At 62.0% G+C, this 25,489-nt stretch overlaps 1 protein-coding gene and 1 long non-coding RNA gene across 2 annotated transcripts; both read right to left on the bottom strand.

Moving 5' to 3' along the window:
- Nucleotides 1-1,743: 1,743 nt before the first annotated feature.
- On the bottom strand, nt 1,744-3,108 carry LOC122488771. Its single transcript, XR_006298695.1, has 2 exons — nt 2,623-3,108; nt 1,744-1,999 (listed from the first exon to the last, which is right to left on the bottom strand). It is a non-coding gene; the product is annotated as an uncharacterized LOC122488771 (long non-coding RNA).
- A 7,306-nt stretch (nt 3,109-10,414) lies between these two features.
- Nucleotides 10,415-15,171, bottom strand: EN2 (engrailed homeobox 2). The gene is made up of 2 exons (XM_043590493.1): nt 14,460-15,171; nt 10,415-11,177 (listed from the first exon to the last, which is right to left on the bottom strand). The coding sequence occupies exons 1-2, from the start codon at nt 15,154-15,156 to the stop codon at nt 10,861-10,863; spliced, it is 1,014 nt and encodes a 337-aa protein (XP_043446428.1). The 5' UTR covers nt 15,157-15,171; the 3' UTR covers nt 10,415-10,860.
- Nucleotides 15,172-25,489: the final 10,318 nt, after the last annotated feature.

Genomic DNA, 25,489 nt, shown 5'->3' with positions numbered 1-25,489 from the left:
TTCGTAGTTGGACTCTTAGGATGAAAAAATCGAAGGTAACCTTGGCAAAGAGGAGTGGGAAGCCTGAGTCGTAATCTCCTCCGCTGACGCCTCCTGAGAGCTCCCCGCGGTGCCGGGCTGGCGGTCCAAAGGCCCCCCGCCTGCCCTGCCGGTCACCCCACCCCCCCAGCCAGCCCCCGCGACGGCTTCTGTCGCCCCCTCTCTCCCGGTTTCACACGAGGAAGTCAAGGCACGGAGGGCGAGGGGGAGCATCACCACGTAGCTGCCTTGTGCCCTGCATCTGGCCAAGCGGATGACGAAGGCCATTCTCATGATTGTGTCATGGGAGGGACAGTGTCTCACTGGGTCACACGGATGCGGGCTGGCCAGGCTCCAACCCAAGTCAGGGCTCGTGTCACCGGTGCCACAGACCAGCAGAGGAAGCCGGAGGGCTGCGTCACACAGAGAACAAAAGCACGCTCACCCTCCGGGAGGGTCTCACCACCGGGGTCCTCACCACTAAGTGCTGGTAAGAGCAGGGTCCAGGGCGCAAGGCATGATGTCACAAGAGTTTAGGACCATCTACGTCGAATGCCACGTCCTGGCTGTACCGGCTGCGTCCACGTCCCTGCACGAACCTGTGACTGTGGCCTTGTTTGGAAACAGACCCTCTCCAGATGCAGTCGAAGGAAGGGTGGGCCCTAAGTTCTCTGTGACCCGTGTCTTAGAAGGGGGAGAGATTTGGACACAGAGGCACGCAGCAGTGGGCGGTGAAGACAGAGGTGGGACGGGAGGCCGGAGGAGGTCTGGGACCGCTCTGCCCTTGGAGCCCCGGGAGGAGCCCACCTGACCTGCTGGTGCCTTGGTGTCTGACTTCCGGGCTTCTTCCTGCTGTTTTAAGCCCCCAGCACGTGGCTCTCTGCTATGGTGGCCTTGGGAAACTGAGCCACGGGCGCGTACTAGGAGCCCCGTCAGGGTTGGCTGGTGTTCCTATTTAAGGCCGAAGGGATATAACAGACTGAACGTCTGGGAAGCAGGGCCGCTGGGGCAAGAAACACAAAGGAAGTTCTAGACTGCCTTCTAAGGCGGCCACTAGCTAAGGGACACAACAGAGAGGGAAGGAGAGACCTGGCCGGAGAAAGAAGAGAGCATCCCGGGACATTCCTGTTCTGGAGTCTCTGGCCTCGGAACAGTGAGCTTCCCCCGGCCCCCCTTCCCCTGGTGGTGAGAGCTGGGACCCACGGCTGTTTACAGTAATTACAGTGCACACAAGGGAAACTGGGGGGGGGGGGGGTGGATTATGGCCGCGGACATTCCCAAGTCCTGGAAACCGGGGCATTCCGGGGGCGGGGGCTATGGGTCAGCGGGATCCGGACAGCCAAGGCGGGTCTTTGGAATGCAGGGACGGGCGATGCCGGCTTCAGCGGGACTCAGGTTTTATGCCTGAGGCAGAGGGAATTCTAACACACGCTAGAACAGCAAGACAGAAATTGCCTTTTAGATGGCTGCCATCAGCAATATTTAGCAGGTAGGTTCTGCAGGGTAGTTTAACCTTCTGGAACCTTACAGTTGAGTGCTCGCTCCCGCTCCCTCTCTCTCTCTCTCTCACTCCCACACGCCTCCACGATATTTTACCTTGATGGTTTGCTTTGAGGGGGAGCTCTGCAGACTTAGTCTCTCTCCTTCGGTGCATAACTGCCTGCCTGCGAATGCATGCAAGCCCCCCTTACACGTTCACATCTAGCAGGGACTGAAACTCCGAGGCACAAGCACCCGCAAGCTTCTTGTTAATCAGGGCAACACCGGATGTACAGTTGGAGCTCGGCAAATAATTAATAGTAATGAAAATTGACATCGTAAAAATTAAAGTGAGGGGGCTGATCGGGAGGGATGGGGTTGGTTGTCATACCTCGGGCCTAAAGGGAAACGGATTGCTTTGGAGAATCTTTTAATTAATTTCAGAGTTTCCCCGTTTCTTCTCCACCAAATGAGCTGCGTTCCTCTCTCGGCCGGCAGGATCCTGTGCAGAGAGAGGGAGGCCTGGGGATCAGCCCATCCCGGGAGCGTCCTGAATCCCGCCCCGCCCCCCCAACCCAGTGGAGAAAGGTCTAGGTGAGGGGGATGCCCTCCGCAGCCCAAAGAGGGGTTCGTTTTGCAAATTTACTTTCACCACCTGTGAATAAGCCAGGCGGTCTGCCCCTCATTCACAGCTAAAATAAAAATGGATCTCTACAGTCTGACCAAGTTCAGCCACTGAGCTGCAGCGTTAACTTGTATTCTAACAAGATTAAAATATATTTGTCCTGGGGATTAGCATACTAAGCCCCCTTTTGCCTTTTTAGCAGTGGCAGGGCACTTTGATCTGCCTTGCGTGGAGAGAGCGGGGCTTGGGCCCAGCCATCCGACTGCCAAGTGTGAAATCGGCCTGGTGTCATCATCATTCTTCCTCGTTTACATCTTCCACCAGTTTAATTATATTTCCGCCACAAAGGTCTGGCGCCTCATTGCATATTCAAGTTAGACCAGGAAGCATTAAAAAAAAAAAAAAAAAAAAAGGTAGGGATGAAATAGCCCCGCATCGGGGAGGGAGGGGCTGCCCGGCCCCTGGCGCCCCTGGGTTGTGTGCCCCCTAGACGGGCCTACCTGCGTGCAAACGTGTGCCCCACGCGGGCCGGCTCTGCGCGGCTCCCCGCACAAAGGCCATGGTCACGCCCGCGCTGGGTTCGGGGGCCGTTTGGCTTGCGACTCCAGTGGTTTGTATCGTATTTATCCTCCCGACGCGCTGGTTCTGTCTCCTGAGGGCCGCGAACCCACCAGCGCACTCCCGCCACGGCTGAAAAGTTGCCCTTCCCCCTTCCAGGGGATGAGTCACCAGTGACTCGCCCACGCAGTCGGCTGCGAATGAATTCTAGGGCACACCCGGTGCCCAGAGGGAATGTGTCTCGCTGACCTTTGATGGCCCCAGAAGTATCAGGCCCTTTCACTCCCCACCCAGACCCGAGATTCGGGCCCTCGGGCCCTCCGCAGGTTCCCCGAACTGCCCCGGGAGAGGCCAGCCTGCTGGCAGAACAGGCCTGGAGAGGAGATCCCAGCGGAGGACCTCTTAAACGACCTCGCCTCCCAAGCCACCGCCACTGGAGCCGCCTTCGGGTGGCTTAGGGGTGGGGGAGGGGAGGGAGGGGGAGGAAGGGGAGACGGTGACAGCCAGCCCTGGTCCCACCGGCCCCACACGGGTCACCCCTCCCAGAGCACTAGTGTTTGGGAGAGGAAGTGAGCCAACTGCAGGGGCGGCTGGGGTCTGACCTTCACCTCAGCCCCCAGCCCCGGGCTCCAGGCTCCATTCACTCCCAGCTGGAGCGTCTCAGAGCCGGTCATTCTCGGTTTGGGGGGGGGGGGGTTCTACGTGAGGGACGTTGGGTGTTACTTCCACAAACAAGCTGGGCAGAATAGAAATGCGGATGGACTTCCTTAGCATTTGAGAGCAGGTCAGCGCTGGGAAACGCTCGGCTCCGACTGGCCCTTTGTCTGAGCTTTGCCAGGGCTTTCCACTTTCTTGGGGGGACGTGGCGCAGGTGGAGGGACTGGAGGTGGGTTGAGCTGACAGTCACTTTTGCCATGTGGGGAAAACGGGGAGCCCTGAGAGGTCTTTTACAAGGTCCAGATTTATGACCATTTTCGTTTCGAATCAACACTCTTGTCAAAACGAGAGGTTAACAACACATTGCTTCTCAAATTGAATGATATAATTATAAAATTATCCCCACATAATTAACTCAGGATTATGTTTCATTCTGGTTAGCATGTAATCAAAGCCTGTTATGCTTTTAGCTATAGGAACAGCAATTAATTTAAAGGGGTTACTTTAGACCAAATAGCTCATCAGGCCATCAGGACGCCCACTCACTCTTGGAGGAAGAGCCACGGGGAGGGGGGTGCGCGGGGGGCGCGCGGGCGGGGGGCACAGGGAGGCTCCTGACCACAGGCTGGGCCCCACGTGCGGGCGAGGTGCAGCCTGACTTCTGGCCTCCCTCACTGTCCAGCGGGGTGCCTGCGTCCCGTGCACGGAGTCAAGTCTGAGTCAGGGTGATGGGACTATGCTGCTGAACGCAGTGACTACGGGATCGGAGCGGAGAGCCGCGTGGCGTGTGAAGTCACCGGGCTTCTATGGAAACCGGAGCATCTTCCCTACTTTGCGGTCAAGAAACACGTGGGGGTAAATCCTGACGGGAAGGGGTGTGCCTGTGTCCCAGCCGGGCGGGAACAAAGCACACACAGCAGTGCTCCAGAGAAGGGGGTAGCGTTTCTGGGGAGTGCGGACCAGCATCCTGAATTTCCTCTGTCGTTCTCAGCTCCTCTCTTGGTCCCTCTTTGTATAGCCGTGTGAACACTGTCTGTCCTAGTCGTGACCTCCTCCTTTTTTCCTTTCCCCGGACAACTAAAGCGAGGCCGCATTGGGTGGTGGCGGCCAGGAAGGCGAGGCGCTCTACCAACAACGGGCACTGAGCTGTGGAGGGCACAGCCCGAGCCCAGCGCCACAGTCCCTGCCCCGTGATGAGTCACCCTCTCGCTCACCCTGCCCCGTTCCGTGCCAGGGGCTTTTATGCTCATTTTCCCGCATGGGAAACCCTATGGGGAAGCCCATTAGATAGATTTTCTTTCTATTGAAGAGATGAATGGATGGGCTGGGGTTGGGGGGGCACTTCTTTCAGTGCTGAGTGATATTATGCGTTGGCAAGAAAAAAAAATAAAAACAAACCCGTGCACCCTGGACTGCCTGAGCCGAGGTGCACAGGCCTGGGGCACCTGACAGCCAGCCGGGCCTGCTGCCCTGTACACGTTCTCCTCTTCCCCAACCAGCAGGTGTTTGGAAGCCAGCATAGGCACCACTCATTCGAGGGGCTGAGGTCTCCCATCTTTGATGCAGATGTTCGAGCATCGGAAGATACAATCTGAGACGTGTGGGTCATGGCGGAAGCGGTTCAGCGGGGGCACCTTACTGGCAGCGGTAGAGAAAGGGTGCTGGCCCTGGCAGGAGTCGGATGCTGCCAAGGGCACCGGGATTCTGCCCTGTGGCCTACTGCCTGAACCCAAAGAAATGTCAGATTCCGGGGGGGGGGGGGCACATCAGTTGATGGAGAGTAAAGCTGCCAAAAACCTGAGGACCTAAAGTTTTGGCCTAAAGGGGAAAAGTCAGAGGCAGCGCCCCCCCCCCACCCCGGGCCACCAAAGGACGCCAGAGGGCAGGGGCCTGGGGTCCCCGCGAGGCTGGAGGGAAGCGGGCCGGTCTGCGCTGGGAGGGGCCGCAGACACAGAAACAGGGCAGCGACTGCTCGCCGCGCTTGGCAGCTGGAGCCTGTGATTAACCATCCAAGGAGGAGAGAAAAGCGGAGGGAAGAAAGGGCAGTTAGCGGAGGGGGTAGAGGTTGGGGGAAGGAGGAGGCGGCGGAGCTGACAGTCCCCTTCCAGACAAAGGACTTGGCGGGAGGAGAGAACCCCGAAGGCGCGGCTGAAAGGCGCTGGGCGGCCCCTTCCGCAGGCAGCGCGCGCTCGGACCGCGCGGCCAAGACAGATGGGGATGAGCGGCGGCCCGCCCCGACTCTTCCAGACGGTCCGTGCACGCGGTGATCCCCACCGCTCCTCGCCACACGGAGCACCCCCGGCCGCGCCAGGGTCCCTCCGCGCAGGAGAAGACGCCCCGCAGGCGCGGGCGGCGGCGCAACGCACCAGGCCCTAGGCCCTCCTGCCCTGCCCTGCCGGGTCTCCGGGGGCCCGGGACGGGGCGGGGGGTGGGGGGAGCCTCTCTGGGACGCCTTCCAGGCAGAGGGGGCGAAAAGGCGGCCCGGGAGGCAGATCTGGCTACTCTTTGTTTCTGCTCCGAGCAAAGCGCGGGGCTCAGCCCCGAAAAGGGAGCAGCCAACGGGGGCGAGGGGGGGAGGTGTCCCGGGCCCCGGACCTAACGTTCCCCTTCCCAGAAAACTTGCCCTGGCGTCCCTCGGGGACACGGGGGGCCTAGGAGCCAGGGGACCCCCTACCTCCTCCCCGAGCTGTTGCTCAGGCCTTGCACGGGCCTGGGGCCGGTCGGCAAGGGGCAGCGAGCTTGGGCCACACCCGTTCCGGAGTCGTTCCGCCCCGCTTCCTCCATCGTGGGGCTCCCCCAACCCCCAAACTGAAGAAGCAAGCGGCACTCTGGGGGCTGAGACCCGGGCTGCTAACAACAGCAATATTAGTAACTCTGTCGCCGTCATCAGCCTCACCAGCCGAAGCCCGCGCGGCGGACCACGCTTGATTAAATCTCATAATTAGGAACCACTTTGATGAATATTATTACATTTCGGGCGATTTCAAGAATGGCCTTTATTTTCCGTGGGTGTCTGACATTAACAACGCCATGAGCAGCGGACGCGGGGCGCACGCGGCCGGGTTCACGGACCTGCGTGCGCCCAGGGGCTCCCGCCGCCCGCATCCGCGCGCGCGCGCGCCAGGCTGGGCCCGCGAGGGGTCGCCCCCACCCGCGTCCTGCCAGCCCGCGGGGTCCGGGGGACGCGACGCTCCGTGCCGCCGTACGCCGCCCGGCCCAGGCCTGCAGAAAGCCTCGCGCTCCGCCCGCCTGGGCCGGAGACGCGCGGAAAGGGGAGGGGGGGTCCCGGCCCGGGGGGAGGGGGTGGCGGTGCCGTGCGAGCGCGGAGCGGGTGTCGGGGTGCGGGCGTGGCGCCGCGACACAGCTCCAGGTCGCCAGTCTCCATTGACCTCCCAGGGCGCCGCGCCTCCTCCCGGCAGGCTGCGGGTTTCGGCCGACCCGGGATGGGGGCGGGGACACCTGGGGAGCTGCCGGGGCGGGCCGTGACCGCGGAGGTCGGATGTTACTCCTGCGGACGCAGGACGGCTCGTAGCGGGGCAAGAGCCCGCAAAGCCGCGGCCGTGAGCGCCTGGGCGCGTCCGGGGCCTGCCGTCGGTGGTGAGCGCCCCGCGCTCCGCACACCTGCGCCGCGCGGTCCAGACGCCGCCGCCCGCTCCACCTTTGCCCTCAAGGAAAAAGACAAAAACCACAGTCGGAGTCCTCCTGGAGATTAGACGGGCGACAGCCGCGTGGCTCCGTCCCGGTCTGCCCCGAAGAAAGCACATGGCGGGTCCACCCTGCGTGACGCTCAGGCCCGTGCAGACCCGAGGGTCCGACCCAATTCATCTGACCACCTTTGGCAGCGGGAGGAGGAAGGCCCTCTGGGCCCCAGGGAGCCCTGCTAGGCCCCTCGGTCGGGCACCCCTGGCGGGAGCCTCTGCTCGGGCAGGGCTGGGTCGGGGCGGGGGGGGGGTGGGGGCGGCAGGCAGCGATCCCCATCCCCAGCGAGGCCCCCGGGCCGCTGCCTGGACTCTGCCGGGCGATGGAGGGCTGTGGGCACAGCCAGGCCTGGGGGGTGGCTGCCGATTGGCTGGAAGGAGCAAGGACTTCCCTTATAAACGGGCGGGCGTTCCTCCGGAGAATGTTTAAGGAACCGGCCTCCCGGAGGGGCGACGGTCTGGCAGCGGTCCAGCTCCATCAACTCCTGGGGCTTCGGTCCGGTCCAGATGCAAGGCACGCTGGGCCCGGAGTCCCGCAGGCTCTGGGTTCGCAAAGGGGCACTGCCTCGCCTGCAGGCCTGGCTCTGGTCTCCACTTGCCACTGAGAGAGGGCTGGCTGGTGCAACAGTGGCTCTCCGCGAGTCTCGAACTTAGATTGCATGTTGAATTTTTAAAAAAAGTAATCAATATAGGAGCAAAACCAGAATCTCAGCATTTCAAGGGTCTGGGGTTCATCCGGTCCAATCCCCTATCAGAGACAAAAAAGAAAAACTCCTCATGCCACTGCTGGCTTGATGTTTGCTTGCACTCCCCTGACGACGGGGAACTCATTATCTTACAAAACTATACATTGCCCCTCAACAATGTTATGATTTGTGAATAAATTAAAAAAACAAGAATGATTGCTTAAAGTTGTTGTACCGTCTTTTTATTAAAAAGAGAGAGAAGCCAATCGGGTAACAGAAGTTGTGCCCATGCTTTTTGTTTAGTTTTTAGTCTAAAGACTCCTCAGAACTGTGCAGTGGAGGGGGGAGACACTTGGAATGGCCTGAGTGATGGGGGCCCATTGGCGATGACCCTGGGGCATTCCTGGGACGAGGCAGCTAGGGCTCCAGAGCTTTGTGGTGAGACCCCAGCTCTCTCTCACTCAGCGTGTCTGTGCAAATCCCGGGAGTGGCCACTCTCCGGCCTGGAGGCCCAGCTTCTGCTTCGGAAGCCAACGTGAACGTAAAACGCCTAACCAGTCTCCTTTGGCAACAGACGGTTCTCGCTAGTCTCTGAGCTTCTTTTTCTGGGAGAATCATCTTTTTCAAGCCAGGATAGTTTGGACATAGATCAACCGGGCTCACAGGGAGCGCTCCCCTGCCCGGCTGCCCTGGACGTCAACCCCCGCAAAACACTACCCCAGACAGATACCTCTCTGGTCAGCTTGGGCAAAGCCTGTCCTTCTCCAGCCCCCGCCCATCTGTCCTGAGATGTTGTCCATGACCTTTGCTTTGGAGGGGGCAGGAGTAAAAACAACAAAACACAAAAGAGCCGAGCCCTCCCCACGGGCCCAGCGTCTCTGTCCCTTTCGTGGGATTCGCATTCTGTGGGGTTTTCAACAATTCTTCAACATACTCAGAGGACATCGGTGGTTCTGTGCCCACACAGGAGATATTCCAAGTGTCTTCGTTGTTTAAAAAAAAAATCGTACCTCGGGCTACAAAGACAGCATGTGTACCCCCTGCTCGACGGAGGCCAAGGCCAGGAGTACCTGAGTGATGGGGAGGTTGCCCAGGGCAGTGGGGCTGGACTTGGAAACAGGCTTAGAAAAACTAGTCATTTCACCTTGGACATCCAATGTTTTACAATAAAGCAGTTTTTTTTTTTTATTTAATGTAACTTTCAAGAATTGGAACACACAAAAAATGCAAGGGGAATGTTCACAATGCTGATAACCACAGTTGTAAATAGAAACATTCATTTCTCATAAGATTATAAATATTTGATATTGGAACTGTAAAATGCACGTTTTAGAAACGAAAAAAAAAAAGAAATAAAAAAATAAAAACCCCAAAACTTTGCTTCCTGCTAAAAAGGCATTATCATTTCATTGACGTTTCCTAAGCAGCAGTTGGTTATTTCACAGAGTTTTAAATTACAGCTTTTCTTTTTATAGTTTCCTTTTTAAAAAGGTTTGCACGAGTATGTACAAAATAAAAGTGGTCTCGCAGGGAAATAGAGGTTTAAGGCAAAGAGAGAAGTTCACCCTCAGTCCTCAGGGGTCCAGCCGTGGGTCTGCCTCAGCCACGGGCACACCCCCGGGGCCGGTCCCGGCTGCACATGGACATTTGGACACGATTCTTTTTCCATACACTAAACAGAAGACAGTGCAGAGTTATATATATAGATACTGTGTTTGTTTATATATATGTACTTGGTGGGGATATATTGAATATATTTAATTTACACTGTACCACACCGTCAAAAAATAAAATGTATATTAAAAAAAAAACCAAGAAAAGACAAAAAGCGATAAGAAATGATTATTTACACATTTTTCTTCCTTCCTCTAGATCCTGGAGGATTCTGAGTTCCTTTGAAAGTCAAGGTAGCCACATGTTCGGAAACTGGACTCTCACAGGCCCGCTTGTGCACGTGTACACGCAATGCATAGATATGTACACGCGCATATGCACCTTGAAAGAATGCTCTCCGTAGCAGAAGCAGCCACTTAAAAAAAAAAAAAGGAAAGGAAAGGAAGAAAAAAACAAACAGAAAGGAAGAAAATACCAACTCCCCTCTCGGGAGCCCTGTGCCCGCCCAGAGGCAGCAGACCTCTGCCATTTCTGGGGCCCACGCGAGCGAGCGCCTGGCGTGGCTGATGGAGCCACAGGAGACTCCCTGGGCCTGGAGGGACCAGGGGCCTCTGGCCAGAGGCTGGGCCAGGGGTCCCCGAAGTGGTGCCTGGAGGCGAGAGAGCTGGCTCTGGCAGTGGGCGGCTGGATAGGGGACAGCGACACGACAGAGACTGAAGCATACACAGAGGTGCTGGCCAGGCCTTGGCGAGGAGGAGGAGGAGGGGGAGGAGGAGGGGGAGGGGGAGGAGGGGGGAGGAGGAGGAAGGGGGGAAGATGAGGAGGGGGAGGAGGGAGAGGAGGGGGTGGAGGGGGAGGAGAAGGGGGAGGAGGAGGAAGAGGAGGAGGGGGAAAGGGAGGGAAGGCAGGAGGAGGGGATCCTGGTGAGGCTGGGGCCTGGGCTGCCCATCACCAAGGGCCCGCTTCCCAGGGTGCTCCTGCGGGGGCCCCTGTGCTCCCCCCAGCCCGGGGCAGGGCAGGGGGGGGCTACATACCCTCCTGCTGTCCTCACCAAGCCCACACAAACAAAGTGGCAGAACTCATAGACCAAGTAGGAGCTATTTATTCGGTTCACAGTCGTGTGAAATGCAGCAATAAAAATCTTTGGACTTTAGCAAGTTGTTTTAATTTTTTTTCTTCTTCTGAAATTAAAAAATAAAAGTGTCCGATGTCCCACCATGGAGCTTAGGGCATCAAAAAAGACGAAACCCTAAGCAGCCCCCCTTCGCAAAAAAAAAAAAAAAATCATAAAATTAGCATCATCTCATCAACACAGAAAAACTCAAAAAAATATTTTATAGGCAGATATTTTGGGTTTCACACCACCTGTAAATTATATATACATGGAATATTGCAGAACCGTAGCGAGTACACGACATTTTCGCTATTAATGCTGGTATGATCTTTACACACTGGCCCTTTACGATTTTAAATTATTGCATTGTTCAGCGTGGGCTGAGACCGCCCTCGCGCCCGCCCGCCCGCCCTACTCGCTGTCCGACTTGCCCTCCTTGGCCGCGGTCGAGTGGTTGTACAGGCCCTGTGCCATGAGGTGCACGGCCAGCGCGTTCTTGCTGCCCGTGGCCTTCTTGATCTTGGCGCGTTTGTTCTGGAACCAAATCTTGATCTGCGCCTCGTTGAGGCTGAGCTCCTGCGCCAGGCTCTGGCGCCGCTGCTCCGTCAGGTACCTGTTGGCCTGGAACTCGGCCTTGAGCCTCTGCAGCTGCTCGGCCGTGAAGGCCGTGCGCGGCCTCTTGTCCTCTTTGTTGGGGTTCTTCTTCTTTGGTTTGCGAGACCTGGGACCTGGGCAGGCACGGTGGACAGAGAACAGGGTTAGGACGTCTCGGGGCCGGTCTGCCCCCTCAGTGAGCCGGAGGGACAAAGAGATGAGGGAGGAAAGTACCCAGTCCCAGAGGGACTTGGGGACCGGGCTCGGACCCACACAGCCTCCAGGACCCATCCCCCCCCCTCCCAAAGCGAGAAGAGAGGCTGAAAAAAGTGTAAGTGTGAGGGAGTGAGTGGGGGTAAAGGACAGGCTTAGTGGAAGGGTCGCCAGGGGCGCAAGGCTGGCTCAGCCGGGGGTGCACGTGACTCTTGATCCCTGGGTCCTGAGTTCAACCCCATATGTGGCATAGAGTTTACTTAAAAACAAACAGACAGACAAACAAACAAACAGAAAGGTCTCCAAGGAAAACTCCGGCAGGAAAGCAAAAATCCAAAACTTCCTAGCATGACCTTTTCTATCCCTTTCTGAGGTTCTGTCCAGGAGTGAGGACAAGAGAGGGGCCACGAAGAAAGGCTGGGGGAGGGGAGGGGCAGTCAGAGCAGCAGGAAGGGGAGCTCAGGGGACAGTGACAGGATTCCCACGAGATGCCCACAGGGGGTACCCCTCAGGTGCTAGGGGCCTGAGAAGCCAGGAGGCCACAGAGTCTGGAGAACAGGAGGAACCCCCCGGGCTGCCTCCACCTTAGCCCCCTTTCGGTCACCCCTAACTGGGCCTGTGGGCCCAAGTTCCCCAAGTTCATTGTTTCTTTTCTGGAACAGAGGGGGCACACGCACTGAGCCACTCGACCCCCCCCCCCAAGTCTCCCAGTGCAGGAGAGGGGACCCGGCTCCCCCAGACTGGGGCTGCCTCACTGGAGGCCACAGGGGAGCCCAGCCGACCTCGTGCAGAGGGTTCGGGCTTCTGACCCCCACGCCGGTCTCCTGCCGCTGGGACCCCCTCCCCGCACCACTTGAGGTTGGTTTGGGGCAGTGCAAGGTTTCTCGGACCCGGCCATCTGAAAAGGCCCTTGTGAGGGGAGCGCTCACAAGGGGGACCCCGCGCTTTCTTTTTGTTTCTGTTCAAGAAGTTCGGCCCCACGAGGGTGTGTTTGAAGGCCGAGGCCGCAAAGGCTGTTGGGGAGAGGGTCCGGGCCGCACGTATGGGCTTCTTGGTGTGTGAAGGGAACCACCTTTGGGGAGCACCGGCCGCGGCCCTTTCCCAGACGCCCGCGGCGGTAGGCTGGACCCCCTGCCGGCTCCCTGGAGCCGCCGGAACCCCCGGGTCGCCGCCTGCGCCCACATGCCCGTCCCGCGGGGCCAGGGGCCAGCCCTGCCACCCCGCGCCGCGGCGGCGGCGGAGGGAGCCCGCCGGGAGGTTTCCGATCGCACAGTCCCGACCCGGGAGGGTGGAGCGCGCGCCCGGGCCCCAGAGAGCCAGCGGCGCCGAGGCCCGAGGACGCGGCCGTGCGCTCCGGGAGAGGCAAACTCGGACAGAGGCCGCCGCGGCGCGGGAGAGGGGGCGCCAAGGGCCGTTCGGCTCAAAGCCCCGGCCTTCTAGAATCTAGAGCAAACCCACACTCACCCCCGCGCCCCCGCCCGCGTCCCGCGCGCGCACACCCACCGTGGCCGCCGCGCGCTCGCCCAGGACGCCGGTTCCGCGCGGGCCGCCGGGCTTTGATCGGGAGGCTGCCGGGGCGCCCGCGAGAGGCTCGGCGAAGGCTCGGAGAGGCCTCGCGAGGCCCCGCACCTGCTCGGGCCGACCGCGGCCTCCTGCGCCAGGAGCCGGTGGTTGTCCGTCTCCACCGTCCCAGGGAAGCATGCCCCCCACCCTCCAAACTCCTCCGGTGCTGGGGCTCTTGCACCCGCGAACCAGCCGGTAAAAACATACACACCATTGTGCGGGAAGGAAATCTCCCTCAAATCAGAATGTTTCGTTCTCTCTTTGATTTTCTTTCAAAACGTAAACACTTAGAGTCGCAGAGACAGAACCAAAGCTCGGCAAGAAAACTCTCTGCGTTGCTTCTTTGTAAAAGGCCAAGAAACACCAATGTTACCTTATGGGTTTTGTTGTTGTTGTTGTTGTTGTTTTGTTTTGTTTTGAGTGCAAGACGACCAGCGACTGGGGCCCGGCAGGGCTGCGGGGCTCCCGCGGGCCAGTGGGGCCTGGGGCGGCCGCGACTCGGTCGCTGCACAAAGCGGGGCCGAGACACCTCGCCGGCCGCTTTGTGAGCCTATATGTTAATTAAATATTAACAAAGGAGGGAGGCGAGAACAATGGAGCAAATTTCAGGTCTAGCCGGAGAAATTTGGATTTCATCAGAAATATACACACACATTTCTGCGGGAAGGCGGCCAAGGGGTGACTCGGTTGTGCGGTGATCTGGGTAAACCACCCCCCTCAAAAACAGTTGAGGGTTAGGGGGGCAGAGGAGTCCTGTCTGGGCTACCAGCTCAGGGACAAATGGAGTCTGTCCTAATGGCGGTTTGCAAGCCGAGCACCGCATTTCATGCAACTGATGATTTCCACAAGGACGCGGATGTAGCTTTTCAAAATCCAGATCTATGAAAAATACACTCGGCACCTCTGCACACACCCACGGGCCCCTCCACCGCACTCCCCGCCGAAATCTGCTGCTTTCCTGCCTGGGAGCTGCCCCACGAAACCTCTGGGAGCAGGTCCTTTATATGGGGGACTGCAGGCCTCCCTCCTTCTCCAGGCAGTGATCAAGATGGGTGCCGAGCTCCCTCACCGTGTGCTAGGGCAACTAAAACCGGGCGGAGAGCGCCTCTGTGTCCGACCGGTCTCTGTCCCCCGCTCCTCCCTCCTCAGCCCAGGCCCAAGGGTGGAAGGAAGAGCCGGGAGCCTTGCTCTTTCTTCCCTGGCTTCGTCTGGGATAACTGGGTCGTAGGGCGAGTCTAGGTCTGAGGTGGGCTGCACACGGGTCCTGGGTCTGGACTGAGTTGGAAGGACGGAGAAGGGGTTAAGAGTGCAAGCTTCTAGGCCAGCCCTGCGGCCACCCCCAGTCTTCCCGAATAAACTCCAGCGGGGAGGGGTGAGTAGTGACTCCGAGGAGTGGCCCCAAGGAGAGAGAGAGAGAGAGAGAAAGGTCCTGTCTCCTCCGCTTGTCTAAGAAATCGATCGTGCCCCTTCTCCCGGCCGCTGCCCGGTCCGGCGTCAGCCGCGCACAATGTCCCCGCTTGTGCGTCTTTGTGTGTGTCGGGGAGGAGGGGGGGGTGGTGTCCCGGTGTCTTCTCCCCCTGGGGAAGTTCCCGCGCCAGCGCCGCCCCGCAACCCCGCGGGCCTCCCCGCGGCGGGCTCACCTGAAGACGGCCGGTCGGAGTAGCGCGTGCAGTAGACCCAGGCCGGCCAAAGCATGGGCTGCGCGCCCAGGTTGGCGCTGGCCTGCGAGCTGTCCGAGTCCGAGCTCACCGACAGGTCGCCGCCGCCCAAGCCGCGGGCCTTGAGCGCCCCGTCCAGGGGGCCCCCGGCGTCGCCGCCTTTCTTGGCGCCGCCGTGCAGCGAGAGCGCCTTGGAGCCGCCTTCCCCGTCGCCCGGAGAGTCGCCGCCGCCGCCGCCGCCGCCGGGAAGCGGCCCGCCCGCCCCGGGCGCCCCGGGCGCGTTCTGCCGGGCCTCCCGGCCCGACCCCAGGAGCTGCTCGGCGCCTCCCGCGCCACCGCCTCCTCCTTCCGCGCCGCCCGCGCCGCCTTCGCCGCCGGCTCCACCGCCTCTTCCTCCTCCCGCGCCGGCACAGCACGTCCCCGCGTCCTTTCTGCGGCCGAACTCGGGCCGCAGGATGTTGTCGATGAAGAAGTTGGTGATGCGGTGCGGGTGCTGGTGGTTGCCTGGCGCCTGCAGGACCGCGGGCAGCATCAGAGCCCGCCGGCGGCCAGTGTCCGCGTCGCCCGGGCTGCCGCCGCCGCCGCCGCCGCCACCGGAGCCGCCGCCGGGGCTGGATTCCGGCTGCCGCTGCCCCTCCGCCGCCGCCGCTTCGATGGGCTTAGGGTCATTCTCCTCCATGCTGTTCACGACAAATCCCAAATTGGTTCTCCGGGGACCCCCCCCCCCGCCCGCTCCAATCAGCCCTCGGCCCGCCCGTGATGCGCACGGAGACACTCGCGGCCGGCTCGCGCCCCTACCCCGCCGAGTCTTCCGAGGGCGTGCGCGGCGGCCGCGGCCAGGGCCGGGGTCGTAGGAGTCACCGGCCGCGTTCGGAGCGGAGCCACGTTCCAATCCACGAGTTGAGTTTAGAAAAATAGCAAGAGTCGCCCCGCGCCCAGACGCCGGGACATTCAAAAGAGTCGGGTCCTCGTCTCTGCAGCGCACCCGGGCGCTAGACAGTCACAGAGGTCCGGCGGGGACCCGGGGCTCCTCCCGGGCTCCGCGCTCCTCTCCGCGGCCGGCTGCCTCCGGCTCCCGCGCTGCCGCCGCGGCCGCCCGGGGCTGGGGCCGGAGCTGCGCGCATGCAGGCAGCGCGCTCCCCCGCGCTCACGCCCGGCCGGGCCCGCTCGGGCCGCCGCCGCCGCCGCCGCCGCCGCCGCCCGGCCGCCCCCGCCCGCGCGCCCCGGCCGGCCCTCGAGGGTGCGGGGCGCGAGCGGTCAGCGCGCCCGCCGCCGCCGCCAGCACGCACATGGAGGCCCGCGGGCCCGCGCTGCGCTCGGCCGCCGCCCCGCCGCGGGCCCGGGCGCCCCACCGGCGTGCGGCCGCGCCCCCGCCGAGCCCCGCCGAGCCCCGCGGCCCGAGGCGCATGGGTGAGCGGCGGGAGGCGCGGGCCGGGCCGGGCCGGGCTGGGCCGCCCGCGCTCCCTCGCCGTCTGCGCGCCCTCGCCGCCTCGGCCTCGGCGCGGGCTCGGGCGGTTTCCAGGCCACTTAGCGCAACCTGAGACACTTTCACTCTGGATTTTTGTTCTTATTTTTAACAGAGCCCCCTCGAGTGACGTCGCGGGCCGGTCTCCTGGACACGTGCCTCGGGCCAATGGCCGTGGCGCCGCGCGCCCACGTGACGAGCCGGCGGCCGCTGGGTGACGGGGGCCGCCCGCCGCCCCTCCCCCGCCGCCGCCGCCCCTCCCCCCCTTAAAGCGGCCGCGTCCCCGGGCTCCGCGTGCCGGAGCCCCGGCCCCAGCGAGCCCGCGACCGCGCTCCCCGCGCTCGCTCGCGCTTTGCCCGGCCGCCTCTCGGTCCGGGGACCCGAGGAGTCCCCGCCACAGCCCCGCCGGGTCTCCCCCCCCCCCGCGGTGTGCCTCCGTGGACGCGCGCTGCGAGACGGCTATTTTTAACATTTCCATATTGTTTACCGTGGGGAAAAAAATCCCACAATTCCTTGCACAAAAATGCATAAATAATATTAAACGAGCCGCCGAGATACAAAGGGACTTTTGTGGTCTCCTTTCCTTGCTGGCGGAGAGGGAAATTGTCACTTACACTTGACTTTGGTAACCCGGCAGATTCCTGTCTTTAACGCAGAGCTGGCGCGCAGGACCCTCCTCCCGTAGACACTCATTGTAAGTGTGCATGTGTGTGCGTGTGCGTGAGCAGGGAGGCGCGTGCATACGGTAGGATTCCACCCGGGGACACCGGTCCTCATGAAACATGCATGTAGACCCCGAAGAGCGCGGGAATAGCATTTGGGGCTCCGTGCGGGGAAAGAGGAATAAAGGAGCGTGGCGAGTTATAACCGAAGCCTGTTTCGGAAGGGAGAGCCCGGCCGACGGCTCAGCCAAACCTTAAAAACCGGCCGGAGAGAAAATACCCAGATCAGCCGCCTCCCCCGCCCCCCCTCCCCCCAGTTCTCAGACAACCCTTCCTCCTCCCCCACATCTCCGCCCCCACTGAGGGGCTACCAGGCCATTCACCTCATTTTCTTTGTCTTAAAACCTTTTAAACGAGCTCCTTAGGAGAGCAGAGACCATCTAAAAGGAGCCGCGGGGTGGGGGGTCCATTTGGGTCTCCCCACTTCCTCCGCTTTTTTCTCTATCCCGTTCTAAACTTCCTTTCCACTTGCTGTCAGAATGTCCAACTTGAACTTCTGTTTCCTCTTCTCTTCCCCCTCCTCCCGGAGGCTCCTTCCTGTTTGCCCTTCTCTCCTCCTTGCCCCCAGCTGCAGACACCCCACCGAACGCGGTTGTTGTTCCCTGGGCTTGCTTGTCGATCACTTAAAATCCATTTTTATGGAAATTTGCAAACTTCAGGAAGCATCCTAAAGGACAGCTCGGAGGGTTCGGGAGCACTGACACAGTAAAAGTACCCTCTGCCGAGCGAGGGGTGGGGAGAGGGAGAGGAGGGAGAGCTGGGGCTCTGGCCAGCCCAGGCCGTTTCAGGGTGCAGGCAGCTGAGACCCACTGCGGAACGGCTCTGGGCCTGGGGCTGCCAGGGGGCACTGCCAGGCTGGGCGAGGTGGGATGGGGCCTGGGCAAGCAGCCTTCCCAGGACGGTGACCCCCGGGCCACCTTGAGGATTGAAGGCTTCATCCTAGTCTGGCCCGGCTCTCTTCCGGTTGGTGGCACCTGGGGCCTGTCCTCTCTCTAAGCCAGCTCTGTCTACCCGCTGCAGGCTCCAGGGTGCAGTGTGGGACAGCGCGGGACGGTGTGGGACAAGGAGCAACAGTTACAAGGGTTCTGCTCCCCAGAAGATCAACCCTCGGGGGGGGGGGCCTGGATGGGGACAGGCGAAGGTGCTGGCCTGGGTCGCCTGGCCACTAAAGCGGACTGAGGGCTGGTAGGCTCTAATGGCAGATGGGGAGGCTCCTTGATCTTCTGTAGGACTCAGACAGGGTGGGGAAGGCACTTCTCACTTGGGGTGACCCACATCTCCTCCTCCGTTTTCCTCCCCTTGGAGGGGTGCTTGCCAAATGATCCGGCTGGGCACACACCTGCCAGGGGCCCTCCCTGCGTCTCAAAAACTCAAACCTCCCAGTCTGCCTGCCCCTAGGAAAATGGGGCTGGTAAGTTTTGTGGGAGCACCCTTTCGACACATGCCTATGGTCTTCTGGGAAATTTTCCTGCACCTCTGAGAGCCCTAGTCATCACCAGCCAGCGAATGTCCAATTACTCCGGGCTCCAGAACTCGCAGGGAGCGGAGGGAAGGCCCAGGGCGGGTTTGCTTCCTGCAAAGGCATCCCAGGTTAATTTCCCCACCTGTCCCATGAAAAATCAATTAGGCCGGCTCCGAGAAATATTTTCTAATTTTTTGGGAAACTTGGCCTCCGATTGCCTTAGCACTAAGTGAGCCCCGGGTGCTGGACTTCTGCTGTGTTCTCTCCTGCAACCCAGGCTCGGAGTCATGGCTGCAGCAGGAACTCTGCAAAGCAGCACATGATCTCCAGGCAAACCTAGACTGTTTGTGGGCAGTAACCTGAAGATACCGGGTCAATACACGTGGCAATAGTTCCCCAAAAGAGCACCCCTAGAGAGGGAGCAGCATCCAAAGGGCCAGCGGGGAGGGCCAGTGAATCTGGGCCGAAGCTGCACAGGCGGAGGAAATTCTAAATCTTGCGACACAGACATGCGAACAAGCTGTTGCAGGAAGCTTGCAAGACGCGCTTGAGGCCCAGCCCCGGCCTCCCGCGGAATCCGGGACTCTGCCCTGGCCGCGCTTTGGGGGAGTGCGGGGAGTGGGCGTTTGTAAGATTCTCGCGCGGTCCCGGAGATGTCAGCCCTGCCGCCGCTCGGCCGGCCCCGCGGCCCGCGCCCCTGCGCCCGGCGAGCGGCGCTCCCCCTCTCGCCGGACCCTGCCGGCTGCGGCCGCGCTCAAGGTCGGTTTCTCGGTCGCTGCGCGATCCAGCGGACCACCGCCGGACCCGTGTTTCTCCTTAGCATACAGGGAGGCCGCGGCCCGGGAACCTCGAACGTTGCTCCTCTCCCAGGTGCGGGAGAGCCTCAGCGAGCCACCCGCTTTCGGAGAAGCGCCTCCGTCCTTCCCGGGCTAGCTGCACAAAGAGGGACCTGGAAGTGTGTCAAAAGGAAAGACCGCTGCTGGACACGTGGGTTTATAACAGCGACACCAGCATTGCAAATAAAACCTGCAGGGCTGTGGATGGCAGGGGAGCTCCTGGGGACGTTGGGTGCCTGGCTGCAGGCTCAGCCTCCTTTTTTCTCTTAAAACGAGGCTGGAGGAGGGTGACATTTCCGTGGCAGCTCCATGGTCCCCTCAGTCTCCACACTTGGGTAGGTGGGCGTGGGGACACGCAGGAAGGAAAAAACAGAGGCAGTGAGAGCGGCGTTCTCCCCGAGGGGTCCCTGCCACTCGGCTGGTAGAGACGCCCCACAATTTTAGAGAGCGAAATCTCAACCCCAGCACAATCAAGCTGGGAAGCCCCGCGCCCCTGGCTGGGAGCCCGGCTCCGAGCGGCCTGGCCCTGGGCGCTGGGCCTGGACGGGGAAGCGAGGCCGAGCCGCCCGCCCTGGGCCTGCAGACAAAGGCCGCACTGAAGGGGCTCGGGTAGCAGGGGAAGGATCCGGTGGGCCAGGAGGGAGGGAGCACGTCTGTGCCCACCTCCAAGGGAAGCAGGGGCCTACACACCCAGCGGGGTGACTTGGGGCCCAGGGTCCTGGAGGCTGGGCCTAGGGTCTGGGGCCTCAGCCCGGTGACCCCAGGAAGGAAGGGGTGAAACACCGCAGTGGCCAGCCGGGGGAAGGCCGAAGCCTGTGCGGGAGCTGAGGTGCCTCCACTCCTGGGCTCCAGGCCTCGTGCCTCTCCTGTCCCAGGCCGGCAGTGGTCCCCCAGCTCCCCAGAGGTGCCTGAGGTGCTGGCAGAGAGCCTCCTGGGCGGGTGGGTGCCCAGGCAGGCTCAGCTGAGGAGGGTATTTGGGCAGCAAGCGAGCCTTGCCTGTCTGGGCTCTGGTGGGAGCAGCCGGAGAAGCAGCCGCTCGTGCTTAGGCAAAGCTCCTGGGTGGCAGGGGGCACCATGTGGGTGAGGCACCCCTGGAGACTGCCCTCCTGTCCAGGCCACAAGGAGAGGTCCTCATTGGGCCGCTTAGCTCTAGCACTAGCCTGGGAGAGCTGGGGCAAGTGTGGAGTGTGGGCAGATCTCCGGAGCTGGGAGACTGGCCTGCAGAAACCACCCCTAACCTGGTTTGTCCTGCAAACAGAAGCTTCTAACGGGGGATCTGTAGGCCGGCCGCACTTGTGCTCGTGAACTCACCCCCGAACTCTCTCCTCGGTCTTGGCCCCAAGCTCACCCTCCCTTGACTTGCTCCAGGGCCAGGAAGGAGGGGAGGGGCCCTTTCCTGCTCTCTCACCCTGTTTCACTGCCCTTCTTAATCCCAGTCAAACCCGGACCCCTTTGGAGGTTGGGCCCACTTGCTCTCCGGACGGACCACAGGCTCTGGGGGCTGGCATGGATGTTTTCCCAGAGCAGCCTGTACAGAGAGAGTCATGGGCGGGGGCCGCACGGACTGTTCCAGGACCGAACGCCTCTCCTGTAAAGAAAACGTCCCCAGAGGAAAGTGACGCATTCCAAATAATCCAGAGGAAAATAGGCAAAGTTGGTTTGGCAAAGGCATTTTGAAGAGCGGCACTTAGAGTCCGAGCTGAGAGCAGGAACAGAGTGAGACGACACAGCAAAGGGGAACGGAGCTGGGGAGAGAACGAGCCATCCTCTCCGATCTTGTGATTACTTACGAATAGTGGGAGAACTTTGCATGTCCAGCCACTGTCTTCCTTTGGGTCTCTGGAAGGAGAACAAGATCTTCGAAAGGAACCTCCCCAAACACCTGCTTCACCTCGCAGAGCACGAGGTTTCTTTTCCTCTCTTTCTTTTCCCTCCAAGACACAGGTAACCGTGGAGAGGCTACCCACGTGTGCTGACTTTACGCTGTGCTTGGAAGTGTGTTTGAGGAGCTACAGGTCTTCAGAACTTTCGACAAGTTCAGGCTCAACTCAAGTCCCTGGACCCAGCCCAGCTCGCGAGACAAACCGTGCCTTCGTCTAGATTTCCACCGTCACTCTCACACGTCCACGACTGAACAGCGCCTCACTGGGGGGGGGGGGGGGGGCGCTCAGTAGAGTTATGCCCCTGGCTCAGCTGGGGGAGGGAGGATTTTTAAAAAGCCTATGTTCAAGGTGATTTCTTTGTCCCTTTAGCAAATAGAACTGGATACTTGGATATAAAAGGGTGAAACTACCTTGTGGTGTAAATCCAAACATTCCCTGTACTTGGTCGAGTTATGGATCAATTTCAGGGACTTCAACAAAGTCGGTCACCTCTTCAGCATGACGATCTAACTGGAGAACGTTCTCAAACGAACGGTGTATGGGAGCTGGGTACGTCCCAACCTGGCAAATTCCTGTGCTAAGTACCGAAGGGCACTCGTGGGAAGGGTGGTTGCCCTTGACGGGGACAAAGGCTCCACGCACCAGCCTGATGAACCTGCAAGGGGGGCCGGGCACCAGGCGGGGGTGCCCAGTGGGTGCCTGCCTTAGCAACTCACTCGGGGAGTCCTCACCAGGGCCCCGGCTGCCCTTCCCCCGGCTTTTCAGAAGGCTGTTAGGGCCGGGGACACCCTCAGAACCTCCCTCCACCCTCCTCCTCCCCTCCAGGAAAAAACCCGGGGCGCGATGTTTTAGAGCGAGGCCACACTGCAGAACATTCTTTCTCCTGCGAAACTCTTCCCTCCCCTCAGTTCCTCTAACAAAACTACCCCATCCCTCCGCAGGCAGCCTCTTTGTGTTGCGTTTTACGTTATGGACTTCCAGCGTTTTCTGCGTGTCTCATGTCAGTAATCCCTTAAGACACAACAGCCTCTGCGAGGCCGGCAGAGTGCTGGGACTCTATGCCATTTGGAGTATTAGCGCAGGCTCCGAGAGAGAAATGGGATATGAGCGAGGATTTCCCACGTATGTAGCTAATGCCCTTAAATTCCTCGGGATTTACACCTCCCCATGTACCGGGAGCGGGAAACGCGAGCTGTTCTAATTAACCGCCGACGTTAGTTCTCGGTCGGCATCGCCAGGGATGCCTCGGCGGCGCCGCCGCTTCTGGGTTACAGACGTTGGGGGCCCCCGGCGCCCGGGGGGCGAGCGGTCCGAGGCGGCCGGCCGGCCGGGCCTAGATTTGGTGCCAGCGCCAGGCACACGCGCTCGGAGGGCGAAGCGCGGGTTCCCCCCCTCCCCCCCAAACAGACGACACTCTCTGGGTGACAATTAGGTTTTCTGTCTTATTTGCAGACATGAGTTCAGCGGCTCCTCGTGCCAAGCGGCCCCGGAAAGCTCAGCCTTGAAAACAGAAGGCGAGACCAAGTGGGGATCTGCTGGGAACCTCGCTCGGGTGCATTCCCCGCAGTCGAAGCCCGGAATGGGTTTAGGATCGGGAAGGTCCGCAGAGGGAAGCGTCTCCCCGGGTTGGAGACCGGGCCGAACGCAGGCTCGCAAGCCCTCTGCCCCGGGGCGGGAACCTCCCTTCCGCCGTAAGAACAACTCCCGGAAAACAGAAAATCGAGCGAGCAGGAAAGCAGCGGGGCCGGGCTGGGCCGGGGCGCGAGGAGAGCTCCCTCTCCGGGAGCCAGGGCGCCTCGCACTCGCAGGCCCCGGGGCGGGGTGGGGGCGGGGGGCCGTGCTCGGGGCGGGGTGCCCCCCCACCCCCGGCAGCCCACGGGCGCCCGCCGCGCTCCCGTCTGCTCCGCCGAGCGGGATCGGGGAGTTGCCCGCGCACCCGCAGCGCCCCGGAAGGGCCCGGAGGTGTCTCGGGCGGGCACAGGCCTCTGCGCCCAGGGGCTGCGGTCTCTGCGGCGGCGGCGGCGGCGGCGGCGGTGGGACGCCCCGCGCCGGGTCCTCCCGTCGTGCGCCCGACTGGCGGAGCGGGCACGCGGGGCAGGGGCCGGCCGTGCGCGCGCGGGGGTGGGCGGGGGCGCGGGCCTTTGCTCGCTCGTGTGTGACCCGGGCCCTTCCTTCCAGGGGTGGCTGCCTCGGTCGGGGGCGCGGCTCCTCTACCTCCCCCGGAACTGCCCTCCCCACCTCGCGGCTGCGCGGGGTTGGGTGAGGGGGTCCCTCGCTGAGCTCCGACCGAGAGACCCCCAGGAGGCCCCCGGGCAAGTTTCCTCCGCGGGTGCCCTCCCCCACCCCCACCCCTGAGCATCAGGGTGAGCTGCGAAGCCCGGGCAGGCGGGGTTTTCGGGGCGATTCCTCGTGACTTGCCAGGTGCCCCGCCACGCCCCGAGAGGGAGGGAGGGGGCGCTGTGGCTCCGGCGCCGGCCCTGCCCGGGTGGCAGAGAGGTCTACACTCGCGCCTGAGGCTCAGAGTAGGCCCTTAGGGATGCGCCCCAGCAGGGCTCCTGCCTCCGGGCGAGGAGGGGACCCGGGCCCAGTTGAGAGGGTCCCGGCTCGACAGCGGGGGCCCGGGGGTCGGGGGCCGGATCCCCGGGGCGGACTTCTCAGCCTCGGGCTTTCCCTTCGAGGTGAAGGCCGCCCCTCCCCCCCCTCCCCTCCCCCCCCCCCCCGGTAGGCGGGGAGACGAGGGCGCGGCAGGAGCAGAGGCGCGGGGCCCCAGGCTCCCGCGCAGCGAGGGCGGCCCCGGGCGCGGATTTGTGAACCAGCCGCCGAGCTCTCCGCAGCTCACAGATCAGAGGGCTGCGATCGCCCCACCGACGTGGTCCAATGAGCCGCTGCAAAGAGCGCTTAGCGACAAAGCAGGCACGGCCCGGACTTGGCGGTTCCGCGCGGCGCGGGGCGGGACCGCGGGGGGCGGGGGGCGCGCGGAGGCCGCGACTTCAAAGCCGCTCGCCCGGCCTCAGTGAAAGGGTGGCGCTCGCAGCGGGAGCGCGGCCTGGAGCTGCGTGTCCCTCACCCCCACCCCCGACCCTCCCGCTTCCTGCCCGCAGCGACCCTGAGATCGCGGCCGCCTCTGACCCACCCCGCGCGCGCCTTTCGCCGATCCCCCGGGGCCTCCGGGCGCGCTCACCTAAACCCTCACCCCGTCCGGTCCGCGCGCGCGCCCGCGCGCGCGGGGCTTCCCCAAGGAGCTGTGTTTTCAAACGCCTCCCCCACTGCTCCTCCCAGCTAGCAATCGAGGCCTGTCGTGGCCTCGCCGGTGTTCCCCGTTGTCGGGGTGGGGGCGCAGGCACCCCGGGGGCCGGGCCAGGAGAGCCCCCTCGGGAGGGAGACCCGTCCGCGCGCCCGCCGCCGGGCTCCCCTTCTCCGCAAGGTGGGTCTCGCTGAGTCTCCCAGGCGGTCCCGGCCTCCGAAGCGGCCCCCCACCTGCATTTAAGTGAGGGAGCGGCCGAGAAGCGGGAAGGGCGGCAGGGGTGCGGGGGGGGGGGGGTGGTGGGGCGGGGTGGGGCACTTGCTTGGAGGGAAGGAGAGCGAGGTCAGAGGTTAGAAAGGATTACGGCTCGGCGACCCCTCTCATCCTCAGTGGCCCCGGGAGGGGATCACTGAAGCAGAGGGTCCGGACATGTTTTTTAAAAAGCCCAGTTGCGGCGGGGGTTGGGCAGCGTTGGTCCAGGAAAGAGCAGGAGAAGTCTAGAAGTCTTTCGTTACTTCCTCTTCTCCAGGAGCCCGGCAGAAGAGGCCAAGGCCGCGGCAAGCTCGCTGTGCCTGCAAACATACCCTGTGTCTCAATGCGGCCGCATCAACCATTTCTGGACACCGACGACGACGGTGCCCATTGCCATCTACGCCTCTGGTGATTCTCTGTCCCTCGGTGACCAGGGCACCCCCGGAGAGCCCCCCCCCCCCCCCGCAGCAGCAGCGGGTGGGAAGATGCATTTTCTCCTTGGCCGCCCTGCAGGAGCAGGGCCTCGGATTCCTGGGCCGGACTCCCAGACTCCCCAAGCCTGGCCTCGGCCTCCCCGCTCCCTCCCATCTCCTGGGAAAGCCCTTCTGGCTTTTCCCCTTTCCCAGATTCCCGAGGATAAATCCTGCCCCCCCCAAGGGGGACCAGCCGCTCCCAGCCACAAGAGGGGCTCTGACATTTTCCGGGAGCTGTGGCAGTCAGGAGTACAAAGAAAACCTGAGCCCGGTATGTCCTTCTCCACCTGGGTCCCCCCCCCCCCCCAGCACCCGGCTGCCTGTGATTACCCCCACCCCCATTTCCCGGCAGCTCGGAAGAGATGTGCCTTACTCGGTGAGCAATCCAGATTTCTCTCCGCCTCTGAGCGCGAGACTCCTGCTCGGGTCCTGCCTTCCTTGTTCCCCAGTCTGCTCCTTCTAGGTTTCCCCCAAACACCCAGTTTCTCTGTCGAAGCCTCCAGGCCACCCTCACTAGGCCCTGATTACCCCTCTTCTCTGTCTCCCTCTCCCTCTGCTGCGGTCTCTTGCCCCACCGGGACGGCTGCGGTATCCCTCCGAATAGCTTCCTACCCCTGCCGGTCCCTGCAGTCTGAGTAAGCCTGAGTGAGTGCAGGTCAGACGCCCTCAGGTCCT

This window comes from Prionailurus bengalensis, chromosome A2 (genome assembly GCF_016509475.1).
Source record: "Prionailurus bengalensis isolate Pbe53 chromosome A2, Fcat_Pben_1.1_paternal_pri, whole genome shotgun sequence".
In the NCBI taxonomy this organism is placed as follows: Eukaryota; Metazoa; Chordata; class Mammalia; order Carnivora; family Felidae; genus Prionailurus; species Prionailurus bengalensis.
Note: the sequence above shows the minus strand (reverse complement) of the source record. Positions and strands in the feature narration are given on the sequence as shown.

Bases quoted from the DNA above. Each gene is read 5' to 3' on its own strand.
- EN2 (XM_043590493.1), bottom strand. From the start codon at position 15,156: ATGGAGGAGAATGACCCTAAGCCCATCGAAGCGGCGGCGGCGGAGGGG. The intron at 11,178-14,459 runs GTGAGCCCGCCG...GTGCCTGCCCAG, and splicing joins CTCCGACCGGCCGTCTTCAG to GTCCCAGGTCTCGCAAACCA.